Genomic DNA, 19,411 nt, shown 5'->3' on the forward strand with positions numbered 1-19,411 from the left:
TAAATATTTTTATAAAATCTAAAATAAAATTAAAATTAAAATAATCATTAGAGATACTCTTAAAATGACTAACTAATTTCTTAGAATATTTCAACAAAAAATATAATATAGACAATACTAAATAATCGATAATTTATTTGAATAACATGAACAAAAGAAATATACATGTTATATTTTTCATGGAATATACATTTTTGTCATTAATAATCATCTCCCATTAATCATGATCATCTATATGAGTATCCAATCCAGTATAGGCATTACGATATTTTCTAAAGACATCCAAAATAATTATCACTATAAGGTCTACGCCAGTAACCAAATAAAAATTGATTGTTAATTTCTACACCTGTCATTAGTATTGTATCATTGTATATGTCCCTTTTTTCGGATAAAATAAACGTAACGAAATTGAAGCATCAAATACTATTTTACTTAATAAATTTAGTTAGTTTAATAGTTAGTTTTATCGTCATCTTAGGTAAGTATTAGGGGTTTAAATTTTATTTTATATATAATAATTTAGCAGCAGACTTTTAAATAAAATTTAATTTCGTAACGAATTAATCTTTAACCTATTATGCTAAAAAATACTGGATATAAAAAAAAAGCTATTTTACTTATTATTATACAGTTTAATTTAGTGTTCGGATATTATTCACTATATAACAATATAATGATAAGCAGAAACTGCTCCGTAATGCAGCTGTTTTGACACCTTGTTTGGACAGCTTCCTAAGTAGCTTGCAACGAAGGCTTTGTCGTTGAATACAAGGTCCTCTTTGCTTGTCTCACATACATACATACAAATATTCATCTCTTTTTTTTTTCTTCCTCGTTCTCAATTTTCATATGTTAAACTTAGAATATAGGCTCAGGTTTTGTTTTGCTTTGCTTTTAGGTGACACCTCAAATCTCTATCTCAAGCTGTGGCAAATAACGGTACAAACTACAAAGTATACAATTTTAACCAAGGTAAGGGCTGTAAATTGGATGTAAGAGTTAGAAGTTTCACATTGTTTGAAGTAATTAGTACTATAAAATTCTCAAACTATATATTAGTTTTTGGAGATTTAATTAAATCTATTTAGTTCTAATATAATTGCACGTTTTAGATATATCCAGTGTTTGATATTCAACTACATAAAATGTTGACATTTATTACTTACTTGCATTTGTCAAAACAATGACCAAGTTCTGTTTCATGATTTAATGTGCTGAACATGTCAATTTCTAGGGAATCAATCACCCCTCAACTGAAAAACAATGTCTGAGGATAATGAAAATGATGTTTACACAAAAGATGGAACAGTAGATTACAAAGGAAATCCAGCAAACAAAAATGAAACTGGTACCTGGAGAGCATGCCCCTTTATTTTAGGTAACTATATTATGTAATTCCTATCTCCATCATCATCATCATCATCACATCATCATCATCATCATTATTAACTAGAAAACACTTACGCAATTCTATTACACAGGAAATGAGTGTAGTGAGAGACTGGCTTACTATGGGATGAGTTCAAATTTGGTGGTTTATTTTAAGGATATACTAAATCAGGAAAGTGCTACTGCTTCCAAGAATAATGCAAACTGGGGTGGAACATGCTATATCACTCCATTGATTGGAGCATTCCTGGCTGATGCTTATCTTGGAAGATATTGGACCATTCTTTGTTTCTCAATCATTTATGTTATTGTGAGTATTACTAGCTTTCTGCTTAGGCAAAAATGTACAAGTTTCAATAAGAATAACTACCAAATGGTCCTAAAGAAATTTTAGATCCGATATTTTAGTATCTAATAAAGTTTTATTCTCTAAAAATTCTCACAAATTATTTTTGTTGCACAAATTAATTCTTATGTCGTTTTAAAAGAATACTCATTTGATTTAAAGTGCATTTTTTAGAATTTATTTGTCTTATAATAAAAATTTTTAGAGATTTATTTGTCTAGCATATATATTAAAAAATTGATTTAAAGCGACTCTAAAATTAATCTATCCGATGAGAATAATTCTTAGAAGACTTAGAAAATAAAGATTTGTTGAGGACTAAAGTTTCAGATTTAAAATTCTTTAGTTGGCTGTTTACTCTTTAAAATTTGATTTAAAATTAACCATCAAAGGGTGTTGAGGTGACTAATTCCAAAAAATTAAGCGGCGTTGAGGACAAAGATATTGTTGGAGTTATTCTTTTTATCCAGTACCAACAAACTTTATGTTAAAAAAAGATCTTTTACAGAAAGATTAGTTAGAAATTTCTTGTAAAAACACTAGCCCTATATATATATATATATATATATATATATATATATATATATATATATATATATATATATATATATATATATATAAAAGGATTAACATATATTATATATATTTTCTTTTCTGATTGCCGGACAAACTTGTTCAACAAGAAAAATGGCATGGACGAATTTGTTTTCAAATTTTGGTCAGGGAAAAGAAAAATAATCCCCTGCTTAGAAAACATTGAATAATGAGAAAGTTTAGGGCCAGCAGATTTTGTAGTTTTTAACCATTAATTAGCCATCAATGATGTTTTTAATGGTGTGAAACTCCTCTTGAATAATTATGTGTAAGAACTTATATAATTTTGTATCAAATTCTATGTTCTTAATTGAAGAATTAAATACACAAAAAGAACTTATATGTTTCTTGTTGTACAGGGAATGACACTGTTAACACTATCTGCATCAGTTCCTGGCTTAAGACCAACCTGTCATGAAGGAAATTGCAATGCTACTAATGGACAAAGTGCAGTGTTCTTTGTTGCTCTTTACATCATAGCACTTGGCACTGGTGGGATCAAGCCTTGTGTTTCTTCTTATGGCGCCGATCAGTTCGATGATGCTGATGAGGTTGAGAAGGGACACAAGAGCTCTTTCTTCAACTGGTTCTATTTCTCAATCAACATTGGTGCTCTTGTTGCTTCTTCTCTTATAGTTTGGATCCAAGACAATAAAAGTTGGGGATGGGGATTTGGAATTCCAGCAGTGGCTATGGCGATAGCTGCTGCGAGTTTCTTTTTAGGTACAAAGCTGTATAGGAATCAGAAGCCGGCTGGCAGCCCCTTCACTCGAATGTTTCAGGTGATAGTTTCATCCATAAGGAAGTACAATGTTGAAGTGCCTCATGATGAGTCCCTCTTATATGAGATTCCAGACAATGAGTCTGCTATCCAAGGTTGCCGCAAGCTCCACCACACCAATGGATTAAGGTAAACCATTCAAGAGTAGAAATGACCGTCTTTTGTCTTTCATGGGTAGATTTGTCGACATTTTAATATTTTATGGACAGAAATAGTAGTTTACTCTTAAAATACACCTACTATTTTGTTAGGGAAGTTAGGGAAGGCAAATTGTCAATTTTCACGTACAAAATTGAAATGCGCATATATATACACCTTTGTACCTATACACCTTATAATTCATAATGCCAAAACTATTGCTATGCATCTCATACAATATTACAGTTCATCTTCAAACAATTATTTACCCAATAAAATGTGGTGTAACAGATTCTTTGACAGAGCAGCAGTACTAGGAAAATCAGAAAATATGACTGAATCAGCAAATCCATGGAAGCTTTGCACAGTAACACAAGTAGAAGAGTTTAAAGCCATAGTAAGGTTGCTTCCAATATGGGCCACTGGGATAATATTTGCTACTGTCTATGGTCAAATGAGCTCTTACTTTGTGATACAAGGCCAAACCATGGATGCTCACATGGGAAACTTCGAGATCCCGGTGGCGTCTCTTTCCATCTTCGACACAATCAGTGTCATCTTCTGGGTGCCAGTGTACGACCGGATCATAGTGCCAATAGCCAGAAAATTCACCGGCCGAAAAAACGGCCTAACGCAGCTTCAGAGAATGGGAATAGGCCTATTCATATCAATATTCTCAATGGTCTCTGCTGCAACATTGGAATACATAAGACTGAGAATGGTTTACAGGCATGACTATTATAAACTTGAACATGTCCCTATGTCAATCTTTTGGCAGGTTCCACAGTATTTCATTATTGGTTGCGCCGAGGTCTTCACATTCATTGGACAGTTGGAGTTCTTCTATGAGCAGGCGCCGGACGCAATGAGAAGCATGTGTTCTGCACTTTCTCTTCTTACAGTTGCTCTTGGACAGTATGTGAGCTCTCTTCTTATAACCATTGTGACAAAGGTCACCACTAGGAATGGTGGTCCTCGATGGCTGCCGGACAATCCTAACTTCGGCCGCCTCGATTATTTCTTCTGGATGCTAACAGTGCTGAGTGTGGTGAACATGATTGCTTTCTTTCTGATATCACAGATGTATACATACAAAGTATCCGTCGGAACGCTTCGCTGAAAAATCAATCGAATTGCATTGCATATTTGGTGTTTGCAACAAGGTGGAAACTCACGTGTAGTTGTCTTTTGATAGTTAAGAACGGTTAGATCTCAATTTATTAGTCATTATCAACTTGACTTAAACACAACTGCACTGTGACGACTCTCCACCTTGCCACAAAGTCACCTTGTATTACACATTATCAAATGTGGTCAAAATCGTTATCTACAATAATAGTCTGTGATCAAGCCTCAAATCCTTCAAAATTTGGAAAGTCCTTTTTGTTATTATTTTGTTGCTTACAAGCATTGTTGTGTTTCCCTTAAATGTAATATTTTTCTCATAAGCATGCCTATTCCCTTTATAGAATCTAAGAATCTTAAGTCGCCAATGTGATTTGTGCAGTTAGAAGCTATTTATGAGAAAAATAAAAAATAAAAAGAGTTAACAATTAAATCAGCTCTGAGTTCTAATTTTTTTTTCTTAATAAGCATGGTGACATCCTAGTTTCAAGATATTGTAGTACTAATTTTTCAAAAGGAGTAAACATATTTGTGGTACATACCTTGCGGCCATTTGATTATTTGTGAAATACGGATATTTTGTTGAGTTGTCGTATCTCAGACACATTTTAAATATGATACTGACCGATACTTATTCGACACGCATATCTTCTATGTTCAACTGTGTCTTAATAAAAAATAAAAAAAATTTCTGAACACATTTGAATACACTTAAATACTAATACTTATTAACATGTATTTTTAAAATGAGTTTAAAAATAATATATATTATTATTTATTAAAATAATAAATATTTTAAATTTTTTATATAATTAAAAAAAATATTAAAATTTAAAAATTTAATTTATCTTTTAATATTAATAAAATATGAAAATACTATTATAATTTATCTAAAAAATACTTTATATTTTATAATATTACATATTCTTATATCTTATAAGAATTTAAAATTTATATGTTTAGATATTCCATATCATATGTATTCTGTATTCCTAAGAAAACAACCATCAAACTCATCACCTCAGTTATTATAATAAAAAAAGGAATTGCATTATAAAAATTAAATCACATATTATTCTCTAAGCTCTATTTGTTTGTTCCAATTTAGTCTGATAACTCCACACACGCACTCATGCTCCAAATAATTAAACATCAAGTTCAAATAATATGTACACAGTACGCGTAGCATAAAAAAAATAAAAATATTATTTGTACCTAAAATTAGTCACTAAAATCAACCACTAATATATTTATATATAAATATATATATAATTTAATTTATTTTTAATGTGTATTTATATTTCAACATATATTTTATACTAATGGTTAATTTTAATAACTTATTTTAGTAACCGATTTAGTGTGTACACGTAACATTACTCATAAGAAAAAAAAAAAAGCAAGATAAGCATTAAAACAGACATAGTTATCCAATTGGTACAAAGACACCAAAATCATGAGTGCATGACTAATTTTATTCTTGTCTTTTTTACGAGCGACAATGTCACTTTTTTATTTAAAAAAAGTTTCACTTCTGTCTCCCATTCTAATTTCCGTAAGATAATGCGACTTTGACATTTTCACCGTCATCTAGCAACAAAATTTGCTTACTAATCATGTTAATTTGATGAGTTGCCCGTTAAGTATCAACCTATTTTCATTATCACCTGGTCACGAAATTTGATTACCAATCGCGTTAACTTAATGAGTTGACTGTTAAGTACCAACCTAGAGGGCTAATATTGACAAGGTCTTATTTAATTTGTCCATCTCTACATGAACGAAAACAACTTCGTTTTCTTCTTTTTCTTCTCCTTCTTCAACCCCAAACATAACTCACACAAGAACTCAAAACAATGTTTTTTTCAATTTCCATGGCTTTAAAATAGTTTTCATTGTTGGTTTGGATTCAATGGAGGAAAAGAACTTGTAGTTGGGTTTTGAATTTCCATGAGGATCTGTTTCAAGTGATTCTTTATTATTTTTGTCGGTTGTTTTTTTTTTTTAAAAGAAAGTTCTTTGATTTTGGATTCTCATGGTTAGCGCAACATTTTTCACTGTAAAAAGAATTCATAGCCATCGGAAGATCAGAGTATATCAATAAATATCTCTAGAAATATATATGTTCTATGGTTTATCATAGACTAATGCAATAACCATTTTCGTTGCATGATTTATCATGAATTTACTTGTTAACTGAAATGGGTTAAAATATATTATCTAAATAATTTATAATTTATTAAATTAATAATAATTAAATAAAAGCATTTTAAAATCTTAAAAATATTAGTATAAATTATACTGTGGAGTATCAAGATTACTTGTAGAATATTGTCATATACAAAATTATCTATCAATTTGATGAAATAATAAATTTGTATTTGCTATATGCAAAATGTATGAAGTGAAGACTTTTTATTATAAGATCTAATCATCTAATAAGTAGCTAACTTCTTAAATAAACGTACATTAACTGTCCTAAAATCCTATTTGGCACAAAGAATCCTCTTTGATAATGTTATCTTATGGAACCAATAGCATCTCCATGGGAATCTTGGTTTAATTAGTGATTCATTAATTAACTTATATTAATTAATTTATGTAATCAATAATGTTAGGAAACAAAAAATAATAAGCTCAAATTTGTTTCATTTAACATTTATTTGTTGTAGAATGTATTAAAGAAATTCAGAGTGTTTTTGTAAAGAGTCGAAAAATATATGATAATATTTTGATTGCCTATGAAACTGTACATTGGTTAAAGACAAGAAGGATCGAAAGAGCTCAGCGATTATTAAACTAGACTTTCAAAAGGCTTATAATAGGATGAAGCGAAGATTTGTGGATATTATGTTACACAAGATGGAGTTTGGATTAAGGTGGAGGAACCGGATAAAGAAGTGTGTCTGCTCTGCTTCTATGTCGGTTCTTATAAATGGGTACCCCTCTAAGCCCTTCAACATGGAAAGGGGTCTTAGACAAGGCGACCCACTGTCTCCCTTTCTATTCGTGTTAGTGGTTGATGTTCTCCACAGAATGATTGGGTAGACGGTGAGGAATGGCCGTATCTCTTCGCTGTTGGTAGGGTGAGATAACATTGAGTTGTCCTACTTGCAGTTTGCGAATGATACTGTCCTGTTTTGTCCTACTGAGGAGAAAACCATTAGAAACTACAAACGGCTGTTACATTGTTTTGAGTTTATGTTCAGGTTGAGTATTAACTTTGAGAAGTCTAGCTTTATTCCAGTTAATTGTGAACAGCGTTGGACGCGAAAGATGTGTTTGCTATTGGGCTGTAAGGAGGCATCATTACCAGTCAGATACCTGGGCATTTCTCTGGGAGCAAATCCGAAGTTGGTTAAGACATGGAAGCCAGTGATTGACAAAGTATAAGAGAAGCTATGTCTATGAAAAGTAAAGACTCTCAATAAGGCGGGAAAGCTGGTGCTCATCAAGTCCGTTCTTAATAGCCTGTCTATCTACTACCTCAACTTATATAAGATGCCCAAGGAAGTGGTGGAGAAGTTAATTTTCTTGCAAAGACGGTTCTTGTGGAGTAAAGAGGATGGGAGGTACGGGATGCCGTTAGTGAAATGGGAATTGATTATGGCCCCAAAAAATGCAGGTGGTCTGGGAGTTGGTGATGCAGTGGTTCAGAATGAAGCCCTACTGTTTAAGTGGTGGTGGAGGTTTTCAAAAGAGGACTTTCCTCTATGGAAGAAAGTTGTTTGCTTCTGTAATAATATGATTCCTTCTGAGATATTGAGTGGCCAGCCTATACCTACGAGAGGGGGTCCATGGAAGGATATTTGCCAATTACAGATTAGGAAGCTGTATGTGAGAGAGAAGATGATCGGAGGCTTGTCTATGGAGGTCAAGAATGGCAGAACAACCCAATTTTAGGAGAATAGCTGGTTACCTAATGGGGTGTTGAAAGATATGTTTCTAAGATTTTTCTCGGTCTCAAACCTTAGAGGATCTGTTATAGGGGATTGTGGGTTTTGGGATAGGTTAGAGTGGATTTGGAGTTTCCAATGGAGGAGAGAATTATTCCAATGGGAGCTGGAGCTAGTAAACCACCTTTATGAGAGTTTACAATCAGTTATGCTCACATTTGAGAGAGAGAGAGAGAGAGAGAGAGAGAGAGAGAGAGAGAGAGAGAGAGAGAGAGAGAGAGAGAGAGAGAGAGAGAGAGAGAGAGAGAGAGAGAGAGAGAGAGAGAGAGAGAGAGAGAGAGAGAGAGAGAGAGAGAGAGAGAGTGGTCTGAAAATTTGATAGATAAGATATTTTTTAAACTAACTCTTTTGTGCAGGTGTTGCAAGCAGAAGCTATAGCTTCACTAATGGTATTTGGCAAGGCATCGTCCCACCAAGGATTGAGTTGTTTGCTTGTTTTGTGTTAGTTGGAAGGGTGAATACTAAGGATAGACTGTGTAGATTTGGTGCTATTGACGAAAATGATCATATGTGTGTGTTATGTGATAAGTATGTAGAGTCTGTCTTTCATTTATTTATTGGTTGTGAGCTCTCTTGGCAGGTGTGGGGTGCTTGGCTGTTCGCTCTATGGAGGAGTTGGACGATGCCAGGCTTACTAAAGCAACACTTTGAAAGTTGGACAGTTGCTTCAGTAAGAAAGGCTGAGAAAAAGCAGTGGTTCATTATATTCTTTGTTGTTATTTGGACAATTTGGCAGGAAAGAAATGACAGAATTTTCACAAATAAAGCCTCAAGTATGGTGGAAATTATAAATAGATCCTTTAGTTTCTTTGATGACTGGTTCAAAGGTGAACCCCTTAATTATTGATGGCAATGCCGAAGATAATTAGGGGTTGTTAGGTTCTTTGAGATGTAAGTTGGCGTTATGCACTTTTACATGTTTTCTTCGCTCTACCTTATTATGTTGAACTCTTTTTACTTCAAAAAAAAAGATAAGTTTTGACAATTTTTAACTAATATTTTTTTATTAACAAATATTTTTGTTGTGCAATTATATATTTGTGATTCCTTAATTACATGCTCTCCCGAATAAGTATTTATTTTTTATTCTTTTGGCAGAACTAATAAGTATTTTTAGTGTAAGTGTTATGTGTAAGTGATGCTAGTTATTCTGGTAATAGTATTAGTTTTGCTTGCGTTATTAGAGATTGTAATGAGAGTTGGTAAATAGAGTGTTTGTGAATGATTGGGAATAATAATATTATTCAAGGAGATTTGTTTGCTATTTAGAGAGGATATCTATCTCTTAACTTGGAATGAGGGTCAACGAAATTTTATTTGTGAAACGAATTATGTGTTAGAAAGGGGAGAGGGAGCAATAGGAAAAAGGTTTGTGGGTATTTAAGTTGTGTAGAATGATACAATATAGAAGGATATTTATAAGTGCTAAAAAAATCAAAATAAAGACGTAATATCCTATAATAAATATTTAGATATGTTAAATAATGCTAATTGATCCTAATTATACTCTAACATCCCCCCTCAAACTCAAGTGGCAACTTGAGTTTGGAATTTATTTGAAATAACTAAATAGAAAAAAAATACATAAACTGATAGAACGGGTGCAGACGAAACTGCCGGAAGGAAGTGCAGACGAACTGCCGGAAGGAAGCACAGACGGAACTGACGGAAGGAAGCGCAGATGGAACTGCCACAAGGAAGCGCAGACAGAATTGCCACAAGGAAACGCAGACGAAACTGCCGGAAGAAAGCGCAAACGAAACTGCTAGAAGGGAACGCAGACAGAACTGCCGGAAGAGAATGTAGAAGAAACTTTCGCAAGAGTGGCCAACTGTCGAAAAACTGTTGAAAAGATGGCGAACTGCCGAAAAATGGCTGAAAAGTGACAAAGTGCGAAGAGATGACAAACTATCGGAAGGTGACGAAAAACATATGGTGTCTTCATGAAAGTAAGTAAGTAGTGGATGAGATAATCGGTGAGGTCAAAAAAGCATCAATGTATTGACAAAAAGAGAAAAAAATAGCACGGAAGAAAGGTACGGTGCTTTCAGCAGAAGAAAATCAACTTATCATCTTCAAGTAGGATATCATGTCAGAAAGGAGAGAGAGAGTAATAGGAAAAAGGTTTGTGGGTATTTAAGTTGTGTAGAATGATACAATATAGAAGAGTATTTATAAGTGCTAAAATATAAAAATAATAAAGACGTAATATCTTATAATAAATATTCAGATATGTTAAATAATGCTAATTGATCCTAATTATACTCTAACAATATGGAAGCATTTAATCTTGTTACTAATCACCAATATGATTTGAGTTTATTGATCGGTTTGTGTTCAAAATAAGGGATATCAATATATCATATATTGGAATTGGCGAGTTGACTTTCGTTTGATTATAAGAGATATAAATACGATGACAGATATCATGACAAAAATGACAATGAAATTACAACTTTATCAAGTGAAGTTTTCTTTTTTTTAAAAAGAGTTTAAGAGTAATTTTAAATAAGACTCTCTCTCCTTTTAAACAATTTTTTTGTTTTTTTTTTTAGTTTATTTAAATAAAAAAATCAAGATTGAATATTCGTAGTACAACACGGCAGAGCACAATTAAAATGCAATTCAAGTAGTACCTCTTAGGATCTCTACCTTTACTAGCTCCATTAGAAGCTTCAAAAATAGCATATATTATTTCAGAACTTAACATGAATATTATTTATTTATTTATTTATTTATTTATTTATGTACATATACATTTGTTAACTTAGTTAGGGGATTAGAAGGTAACAGGGATGAGTTGTTGAGTTAGAAAGGCGGCAGGCAGGGGATAGAAAAAAAATGTGCACATACGCAATTAATTAATTAATTATATGAATGGAACAGCGGTCAGCATGAACATAAAAAAGTTTAATGAGATGAACTGCCACCAACTCCTCAAAATCTTTGCTTTGAGAAAAGAAACTTCTGTTTGATCTAATCATAAATATATTAAATAATAATAATCTGGCACTGCCAACAATTCATGAAAACCATTCTTCAACAATAAATATTTGTTGGGCTAACATAATCAACATCCCAAGCAATTAAGCACTTTCTTGCATTGTGTCGCAGTTCACATGTCACCCTACCCACCATCTCCACTATTTTCTTCATTCGTACCCTCTTCAATCATCCCATTGAACAAATAATGATCCCATGTTTATGTGATAGATGTTATATATTCTCATTGTTGATTCTTTTCAGATAGTTATTTTAACCTTTTTTTATTTTTTATAACAATTGTAAAACACGTGAATTCTTAATAAATGTACTAAAAAGTTAAACTGGCTATCCAATAAGAATAAGAGGGATTATGTAATATTATATGTATTTGCTAAAAATATTATGTTATCTATTTATTTTCAATCAATGAAACATTAGTTGAGATTTTTTTTTTTTAATTTAGAAACAATGTTAGATGAGTTTGGCATCGCTCATTATTTGTAAGGCGGTAAACTACTAAAATCGTTTCTAATTTTTGAAAACGCTAATGATAAAAATATTTCTCACTTTTTATAACGATAAAAATATTCTCAAAATATTATAAAATGAGATAAAAATAATAAAAATGAGTTTTAATTTTTTATAAATGACAAATAATTTTTATATTTAGCAACTTATTTATGCATTTAATTTAAAGTTTTGTAGAAATATTTAGATGACTATTTAAAAAGTACATAAAAAAATTGGACAAAAATTTGATCTCTATATATTTTTTTTAATTTTAAAAATAATTTTAGTCATTAACAAAAAAATCACAAAAAATTTAATTATAGTAAAATCACCAAATCTCAAAAATAAAATATCTTATTTTTTTTATATTTATAAAAAATTCATCAAAATTTAATTTTTAAAATATTTTTAAGAATATATATTTAATATTAGATATTTTTGTCACATTTTAAAAAAATTTAAAAATATTTTTTGTTGTTAATAAAAATAAATGATATTTTTGTACACAATTAATCTTAAATACGTCCTGCTGGTTCTACAAATTAAAAATAACAAATTATTTGAATTCTAACTGAGTTATAAAAGTAATTTATCACAAAACAAGATAAATGAGTTCCAATTTCCTTACAAATATATTCCAATAAGACTTTGTAGAAAATCTTTGTTAATCCGTTGGGAGGAACATATTATGTCATCTCCTTGACTTAAAAATCAGGTAGAAAACTGTATATCCATTAAGCCAATATGAGTCCGTTAGCTAGGAATTGTTGTACTTTACACAATATGGTTAGACCAAACCCAGCAGCATATATAACATCTGATGTGACCACCTAGTCCATTATAAATGGAAATTAATATATAGAAAAGTATAAGCATAACATAGAATTTCAAAATCCAACTGTATCTTAGCTTCAAAAAAGTGACTTAGTTGATGGGTAACTACTTTGTGTAATACACAAGAAACTTTCTGGCCATCTTCTTTTTGTTATCTATATCTTGGGTGTACAATTTGTCACATATATATATATATATATATATATATTTAATTATTTGTACTTATAAGAATGTATTAAATTAGTATTCAACCAACTATTTAAAATGACATTGTAACTGAGATTTTTTCTCTTTATAAGGTTGTCCCTCATTCTCCATTTTTGCATTGTGCATTCTAAGAGCATAACTACTAACTAGTCATCAGAGGAGAACCTAGCTAGCCATCTTAAATAACTTTTTTTTTTGTTAAATTAATTTCGAAAGGGGTCTTCATCATCATGGAGGTGATCTGGGTTCGAACCATAGCGCTGATCGTGGCAGCTTGCATGCTTCTTCCTCTATCGGCTGAAGCCATGGTTCGCCACTACAAGTTCAATGTAGGTCCATTGCATTACATTAATTCTCAGCTGAATTATCATGTCATGTTAATTAAGCATTAATATAGAATCAAGTTTGTTAAGTTCATGACACTTGAAAAAATATGAGATACAGAAGAAACCATACACGATGTTTCAAATTAGAACAGCATGCATTTTTGCTCTCTTAAATATAATATTTTATTACTTGCTCTGTCTTGAAAATGAAAATTGCATGCATATGATGAAAATAATCTAAATCTATTTATCAAATAACAAAAATGTTTGATAACAAAAAAAAATCAGTTAAAAATAGTCATAACTTGTCTTATTTAATATTTATTAATTGTTACAACAATTAATAAATACTAAATAAAATAAATTATGGTTGTTTTTTTTTGTCTACTTAATATTACCCATCAAATAAATACTATCAACTATAACCACTTTTCCATGCAAATAATGTCTTATCTAAAAGTATTTATTGCTGCATCAAAGAACGTAAGTGTTATATATGTCTGTAGAACATAATTATCACATAAGTTGTCCTTTGAAATGCATTTTAATAATGTTCCACATTAATACTCGTAAAAAGTCATGAATAGCAAATGTTTTAAGGTGAATTCTATGGTGGTGGTTTTATTACGGTGTCTAAATTATTTAACTTATAATAAAATATTTAAAATTTATTAAATATTATTTATTTATCTTTTTTAATAAATTAGACATAATGTCATCATAGCATTCATTATGTTTTAAAAGTTGAACGCTTGATTAAACGGGTAGAATTAAAAATATAAAAATTCAATTAAAATTCAATTGGAATTAAACGAGATATAATAAAATAATATATATATAAAATATTTTTTTAGAAAAAGTTTTTTAATTATTTTAGATCAGTTAATTACAAAAAATGTATCGGTCGATCCGCTAATCAATTCTTTGACCGATGTTTTTGGTTCTTTAATCGGTTCGTTATCAACTAATTTTTTATGTAAATTATTGATTTTCAATTAATTCGATTGAGCTAATAAATTTAGTTCGATTCTCAAAACTACGGTACATAGATATTAGATAGGCATCGAGGACGTATTTTTTAATTAACAAACAAGGGTCTATGTGTTTAGTCTAGCTTAATAATGTTCTACATATTTAAGCAGAAACAAGGGTCGCATATTTCTAAGCATAAACTTGGGTAAAAACAGAGCTTTTATAGTTGGAGTGAATCCTCTGTAATATTATTCATTCTTCTCTGTATATTTTTTAGTTAAAATTTCATTGGCGATACATTTTATTAGTTGCTTCAATCAGAATTTTTAAATCTACCAAGATCCCCTTGAAATGCAAAACATTTTCTTTCTTCCAATTCGTTCCAATTGGAATTTTTTGCTGGTTAATCACTTAATTGTAAATTAAAAAAATGTTAGATCCCCCTATTTGAACCGCTAAAAAATATGACATGATAATTCATATCTTTATCGAACAGCAAGTTGCTAATTAGTAGCACTATTGTTTGAGCAATGCAAGGCACTCATCAAACTACTCTTCGAGTTTGGTAGTTGCAGTTACACATTTTATTCGTCAAAGTTAGCAATTGCAATCACACTAATTTTATTTTATTTTATTTTATTCAGGTGGTGATGAAGAATGCAACAAGATTGTGTTCCACAAAGCCCATAGTAACCATAAATGGGAAATTCCCAGGCCCCACAATCTATGCTAGGGAAGAGGACACTGTTTTGGTTAAAGTTGTTAACCATGTCAAATACAATGTTAGCATCCATTGGTAGGTCTAACATAACTATTTAATCTACTCTCAATTTTTTTTTTATTGTTATTAATTAATTTGTTTTGAAAAATAATTTATTGAAATTAAATAGGCATGGGGTGAGGCAGTTGAGGACTGGTTGGGCCGATGGGCCGGCTTACATAACCCAGTGTCCGATTCAACCAGGCCATGTTTATGTTTACAATTTTACCCTCACAGGGCAGAGAGGTACCCTTTGGTGGCATGCACATATCTTATGGCTTAGGGCCACTGTCCATGGTGCCATTGTTATTCTGCCCAAGCTTGGAGTTCCTTACCCTTTTCCAAGACCTCATATGGAACAAGTTATAGTATTGAGTTAGTTTCTAACCTCTTCATGTAAACTACTTTAATTTGAAACCATGTTATATAGTCAAATATAAATCTAAAAAATGTTTCAATTTGATTCAGGTGAATGGTGGAAATCAGATACTGAAGCTGTAATTAACCAAGCTTTGAAATCTGGATTGGCTCCAAATGTTTCAGATGCCCACACAATAAATGGCCATTCAGGACCTATTCAGCATTGTGCTTCACAAGGTGAAACACATTGACATATGTTAGAAAAAAAAAAAAAAACCGCATACAAAAAATTAGCCTTCAAATCAATGATTATACATTTGTGTATAAATATACGTTATTTAACTTTTTTTTAAGAGAAATGTTAAAAATTTATCAGAATTTATTGTGTTTAACTATCAGTTAACCATTAAGTTTAAAAGTATGAGATAAAGTATATTATTGGAACACTAGACTAAAGGAATTCAGTTGATTATTAAGTAATAACAAAAAAACAATAAATTATAATGATCAGCTAGCATTATATTTCATATGGTGACTGATTTGGTAGATAATTTTTGTGTATAGGTAGCATGATTGATGTTAGATATACACTAAAATTAATAAATTATAATAAACAAGCCATTAGTAAATTTAAGTTTGATGTAATGATTGATTGTATAAAAAAAGTAATTAATGCGTTGTGTGAATAGGAGGATTCAAGATCCAAGTTGAAGCTGGAAGAACATACTTACTAAGAATCATCAATGCTGCACTGAATGAAGAGCTGTTCTTCAAGGTTGCAGGGCACAAACTCACGGTGGTGGAGGTGGACGCCGTGTACACAAAACCATTGAAGACAGACACCATAGTCATAGCACCTGGCCAAACCACAAACGTTCTGTTAAAGGCGAATCGAGCGGCCGGCAAGTACATGGTAGCAGCATCACCGTTCATGGACTCTCCAATCGCAGTGGACAACATAACCGCCACTGCGATGTTACACTACAGCAGCTCATTAGGTTCCACCATAACCACCCTGGCTTCTCTTCCCGCCAAAAATGCCACACCAGTCGCCACGAATTTCGTCGACTCGCTAAGAAGCTTGAACTCCAAGAAATACCCTGCAAGAGTGCCATTGGAGCTTGATCACTCATTGTTCTTCACCGTTAGCCTCGGGGTGAACCCGTGCGCCACTTGCGTCAACGGAAGCAGAGTAGTTGCTGCCATCAACAATGTAACCTTTCTTATGCCAAGAATTTCTCTTCTAAACGCACATTTCTTTAGTATAGGCGGCGTCTTCAGTGACGATTTCCCGGCGAAGCCTCCGGTGGTGTATGACTTCACGGGCAAGAAACAGCCGGCGAATTTGAGGACTGATAGAGGGACGAGGGTGTACAGACTTGCTTACAACGAAACGGTTCAGATAGTGTTGCAAGATACCGGAATGATAACGCCGGAGAACCATCCTATTCATCTCCATGGATTCAATTTCTTTGTTGTAGGTAGTGGAAAGGGGAATTTCAATGCCAAAAGGGATGCTAAAAAGTTTAACCTTGTTGATCCTGTGGAGAGAAACACTGTTAGTGTTCCATCTGGTGGCTGGGCCGCTATAAGGTTCAGGGCTGATAATCCAGGTAAAAATCTATCAATTTTTCATTTTTATTTTTTAGAAAAATTAATGGATACTTGGTTTATCTCTCGGATCAAATATTTTCATTAGAAAAACTAATTTTTTAGTAGGCAATATTAATTGGTTTTTTATGATAAAATTATTTTTTTTATTTTTTGTTTTTGAAAAATTTAGGGTTTCGATTCAAAATTTAGGATATAGAATTTAAGATTTTGGATTTGAGATTAAAACTTTAAGATTTATAATTTAAATTGTTTAAAAAAATTACTTGATGTTGAAACAGTATTTTTTTTTTGAAATATTATTTATCCAATGCAACCACCATCTAAAAGTATTGTCATCTTTATTTTATTTGTGACTCGGAATTTTCTATCAATTTCACTAATTTAAAAATTCATAAAACTCTTGATTTAATCTGAATCATTGGTTAAAAAATTACCAATTTTCTTATGCTAGCATCTGTTATTGGACCAATTTCTTAATATATAAGATATTTGATGTTATTTATATTATTTATTTTTGTTAGGTGTTTGGTTTATGCACTGTCATTTGGAAGTTCATACAACATGGGGATTGAAGATGGCCTTTGTGGTTGACAATGGTAAAGGACCAAATGAATCTTTACTTCCTCCTCCAAGTGACCTACCCAAGTGCTAAGAAGAGTAGCAGTGGTTATATATAATGGTGAAAATTTATATACAGTTGTCTACATATAAATTTGATTAAGTTGTCGTATAATAATTTTTAACTATTAATTTTATATAAAGACAACTATAAATAAATTTTTACCGGATATAAAAAGCTTTTGCCTGCGGAGGGATAAGGGGAAATGTACAAAGGGAATCATCAAGGATAATTCTCTTGCATTATTGAGTCAAAGGGATAAAACATAAGTTGCTAATAGCAAGTTAGCAACATATATAAGACTAATTAACATGCTTTTAATTACTTCCTCTGTTTTCTTTCCCTTCATTTATTCATTTTTTTGTGCTATGATTTGTATGTACTTCTCATATTTCTGCTTCTTGAATGATTTAATTTGATTTCATGTAATGTAATTAAATATACAAGAATGTAGTTCAAATATAATTTTTCTTACACATACAATGCTCGTCGGACTCTAAAGAATTTTAAAATATGGGAGTATAATCTTTTACACTTCATATTTCATTTATTGAATAGAGCATATTAGAATATATTAAAGATATTATAAGTTAATAGTGGCTCCATATCAAACACTTGAATACAAAAAGGACCCAAAAAGCATGATTGTAAATAGTAATTAGGGTAAAGTACTAAATTAGCTTTTATGTTTAGACGTAATTTTATTTTGGTCCTTAAGGTTTAAAGTATTCTATTTGAATCTAAAAAAGCTTCATTTAGTATCAATTTAGTCCCACAGTGGGGTTAAAATTAAATAATTAACGAAATGTCCTACATAATAACTGTAGAAGACAAAACTGATAATCTGAAGAACAAGTATCAACTCCAGAGGCACAAAATCAACCGTTGATACATCAATACATTTATTTATCATTCTCTTTAGTTCTATAGAAAATATTTTATTTATATTATAAGAAAAATAATAAATAAATGTATTGATGCATCAACGATTAATTTTGTGCCTCTGGAACTTGTACTTGTTCTCTAGATTATCAATTTTATTCTTGTACTATTGTTATGTAGAATATTTCGTTAATTATTTAATTTTGACCTCACTGTGGGACTACATTGATGCTAAATGAAACTTTTTTGGATTCAAATAGGATACTTTAAATCTTAAGGACTAAAACAGAATTACGCACAAACATAAGGGATCAATTTAGTACTTTACCCTAGTAATTAATACATGTATATTTCTTGAAAATTTTATTAAATATCATAAACATTACATTAAGAAAACATACGTGAGAACTTGAAGAAAATATTCAATAGGATTTGTAGAGGCTAATTAAAAATCAATTGTTAAATTCTATCTTCTTTATATTATTATTATTATTATTATTATTATTATTATTATTATTATTATTATTATTATTATTTAATGGTTTATATCTCATTAGATTTATAGATGTCACCTTAGTTAGGTGGATTATTGTTATTTCATCTTCAAGCATTGTATGTTTTCAGGTTAACCTACTTAGTACAGATAAGATATGACAATGACTATATGCAATAGCTGAAGATACAAATCAACAACATTATTGATCTCGTTTTCATATTTTATGTTGTTTTTGTATTTGTTGGGCTTGAATTAGTTGAAATGGCCTAACTTGTCGAGAAGAGAGTCTTCATATACACAACAAAACACCTTCTCAAGGGAAAAAAAAAAAAAAAGACAGAAAGTCCATCTTATAATTAATACTTACCCACAATTTTGAAACTGCATTTGGGTTCATCCAATCATTATCCTATAATTAACACTTAAACGCCTGGAGTATCAGTCCAGCCATTTTAGTTTAGAGGATCTTCAATATTCAATTTTAGTTCAATTTTACTTTGGGTATTACAAATAT

The 19,411-nt window shown here is 31.1% G+C and overlaps 2 protein-coding genes across 2 annotated transcripts; both read left to right on the forward strand.

The window, feature by feature from the left end:
• The first annotated feature begins 803 nt into the window (after window positions 1-803).
• LOC112704048 (protein NRT1/ PTR FAMILY 8.2-like) lies at window positions 804-4,628 on the forward strand. Its single transcript, XM_025755629.3, has 5 exons — window positions 804-975; window positions 1,238-1,381; window positions 1,485-1,702; window positions 2,692-3,242; window positions 3,543-4,628. The coding sequence occupies exons 2-5, from the start codon at window positions 1,267-1,269 to the stop codon at window positions 4,369-4,371; spliced, it is 1,713 nt and encodes a 570-aa protein (XP_025611414.1). The 5' UTR covers window positions 804-975; window positions 1,238-1,266; the 3' UTR covers window positions 4,372-4,628.
• Window positions 4,629-12,972: 8,344 nt separating this feature from the next.
• LOC112702868 (laccase-4) lies at window positions 12,973-17,997 on the forward strand. Its single transcript, XM_025754076.3, has 6 exons — window positions 12,973-13,197; window positions 14,811-14,962; window positions 15,057-15,301; window positions 15,395-15,523; window positions 15,976-16,899; window positions 17,422-17,997. The coding sequence occupies exons 1-6, from the start codon at window positions 13,099-13,101 to the stop codon at window positions 17,550-17,552; spliced, it is 1,680 nt and encodes a 559-aa protein (XP_025609861.1). The 5' UTR covers window positions 12,973-13,098; the 3' UTR covers window positions 17,553-17,997.
• The last annotated feature ends 1,414 nt before the right edge of the window (window positions 17,998-19,411 follow it).

This window comes from Arachis hypogaea, chromosome 7 (genome assembly GCF_003086295.3).
Source record: "Arachis hypogaea cultivar Tifrunner chromosome 7, arahy.Tifrunner.gnm2.J5K5, whole genome shotgun sequence".
In the NCBI taxonomy this organism is placed as follows: domain Eukaryota; kingdom Viridiplantae; phylum Streptophyta; class Magnoliopsida; order Fabales; family Fabaceae; genus Arachis; species Arachis hypogaea.

Bases quoted from the DNA above. Each gene is read 5' to 3' on its own strand.
- LOC112704048 (XM_025755629.3), top strand. From the start codon at position 1,267: ATGTCTGAGGATAATGAAAATGATGTTTACACAAAAGATGGAACAGTA. The intron at 1,382-1,484 runs GTAACTATATTA...TCTATTACACAG, and splicing joins AGCATGCCCCTTTATTTTAG to GAAATGAGTGTAGTGAGAGA. The intron at 1,703-2,691 runs GTGAGTATTACT...CTTGTTGTACAG, and splicing joins TCTCAATCATTTATGTTATT to GGAATGACACTGTTAACACT.
- LOC112702868 (XM_025754076.3), top strand. From the start codon at position 13,099: ATGGAGGTGATCTGGGTTCGAACCATAGCGCTGATCGTGGCAGCTTGC. The intron at 14,963-15,056 runs GTAGGTCTAACA...GAAATTAAATAG, and splicing joins TACAATGTTAGCATCCATTG to GCATGGGGTGAGGCAGTTGA. The intron at 15,302-15,394 runs GTTAGTTTCTAA...AATTTGATTCAG, and splicing joins GGAACAAGTTATAGTATTGA to GTGAATGGTGGAAATCAGAT.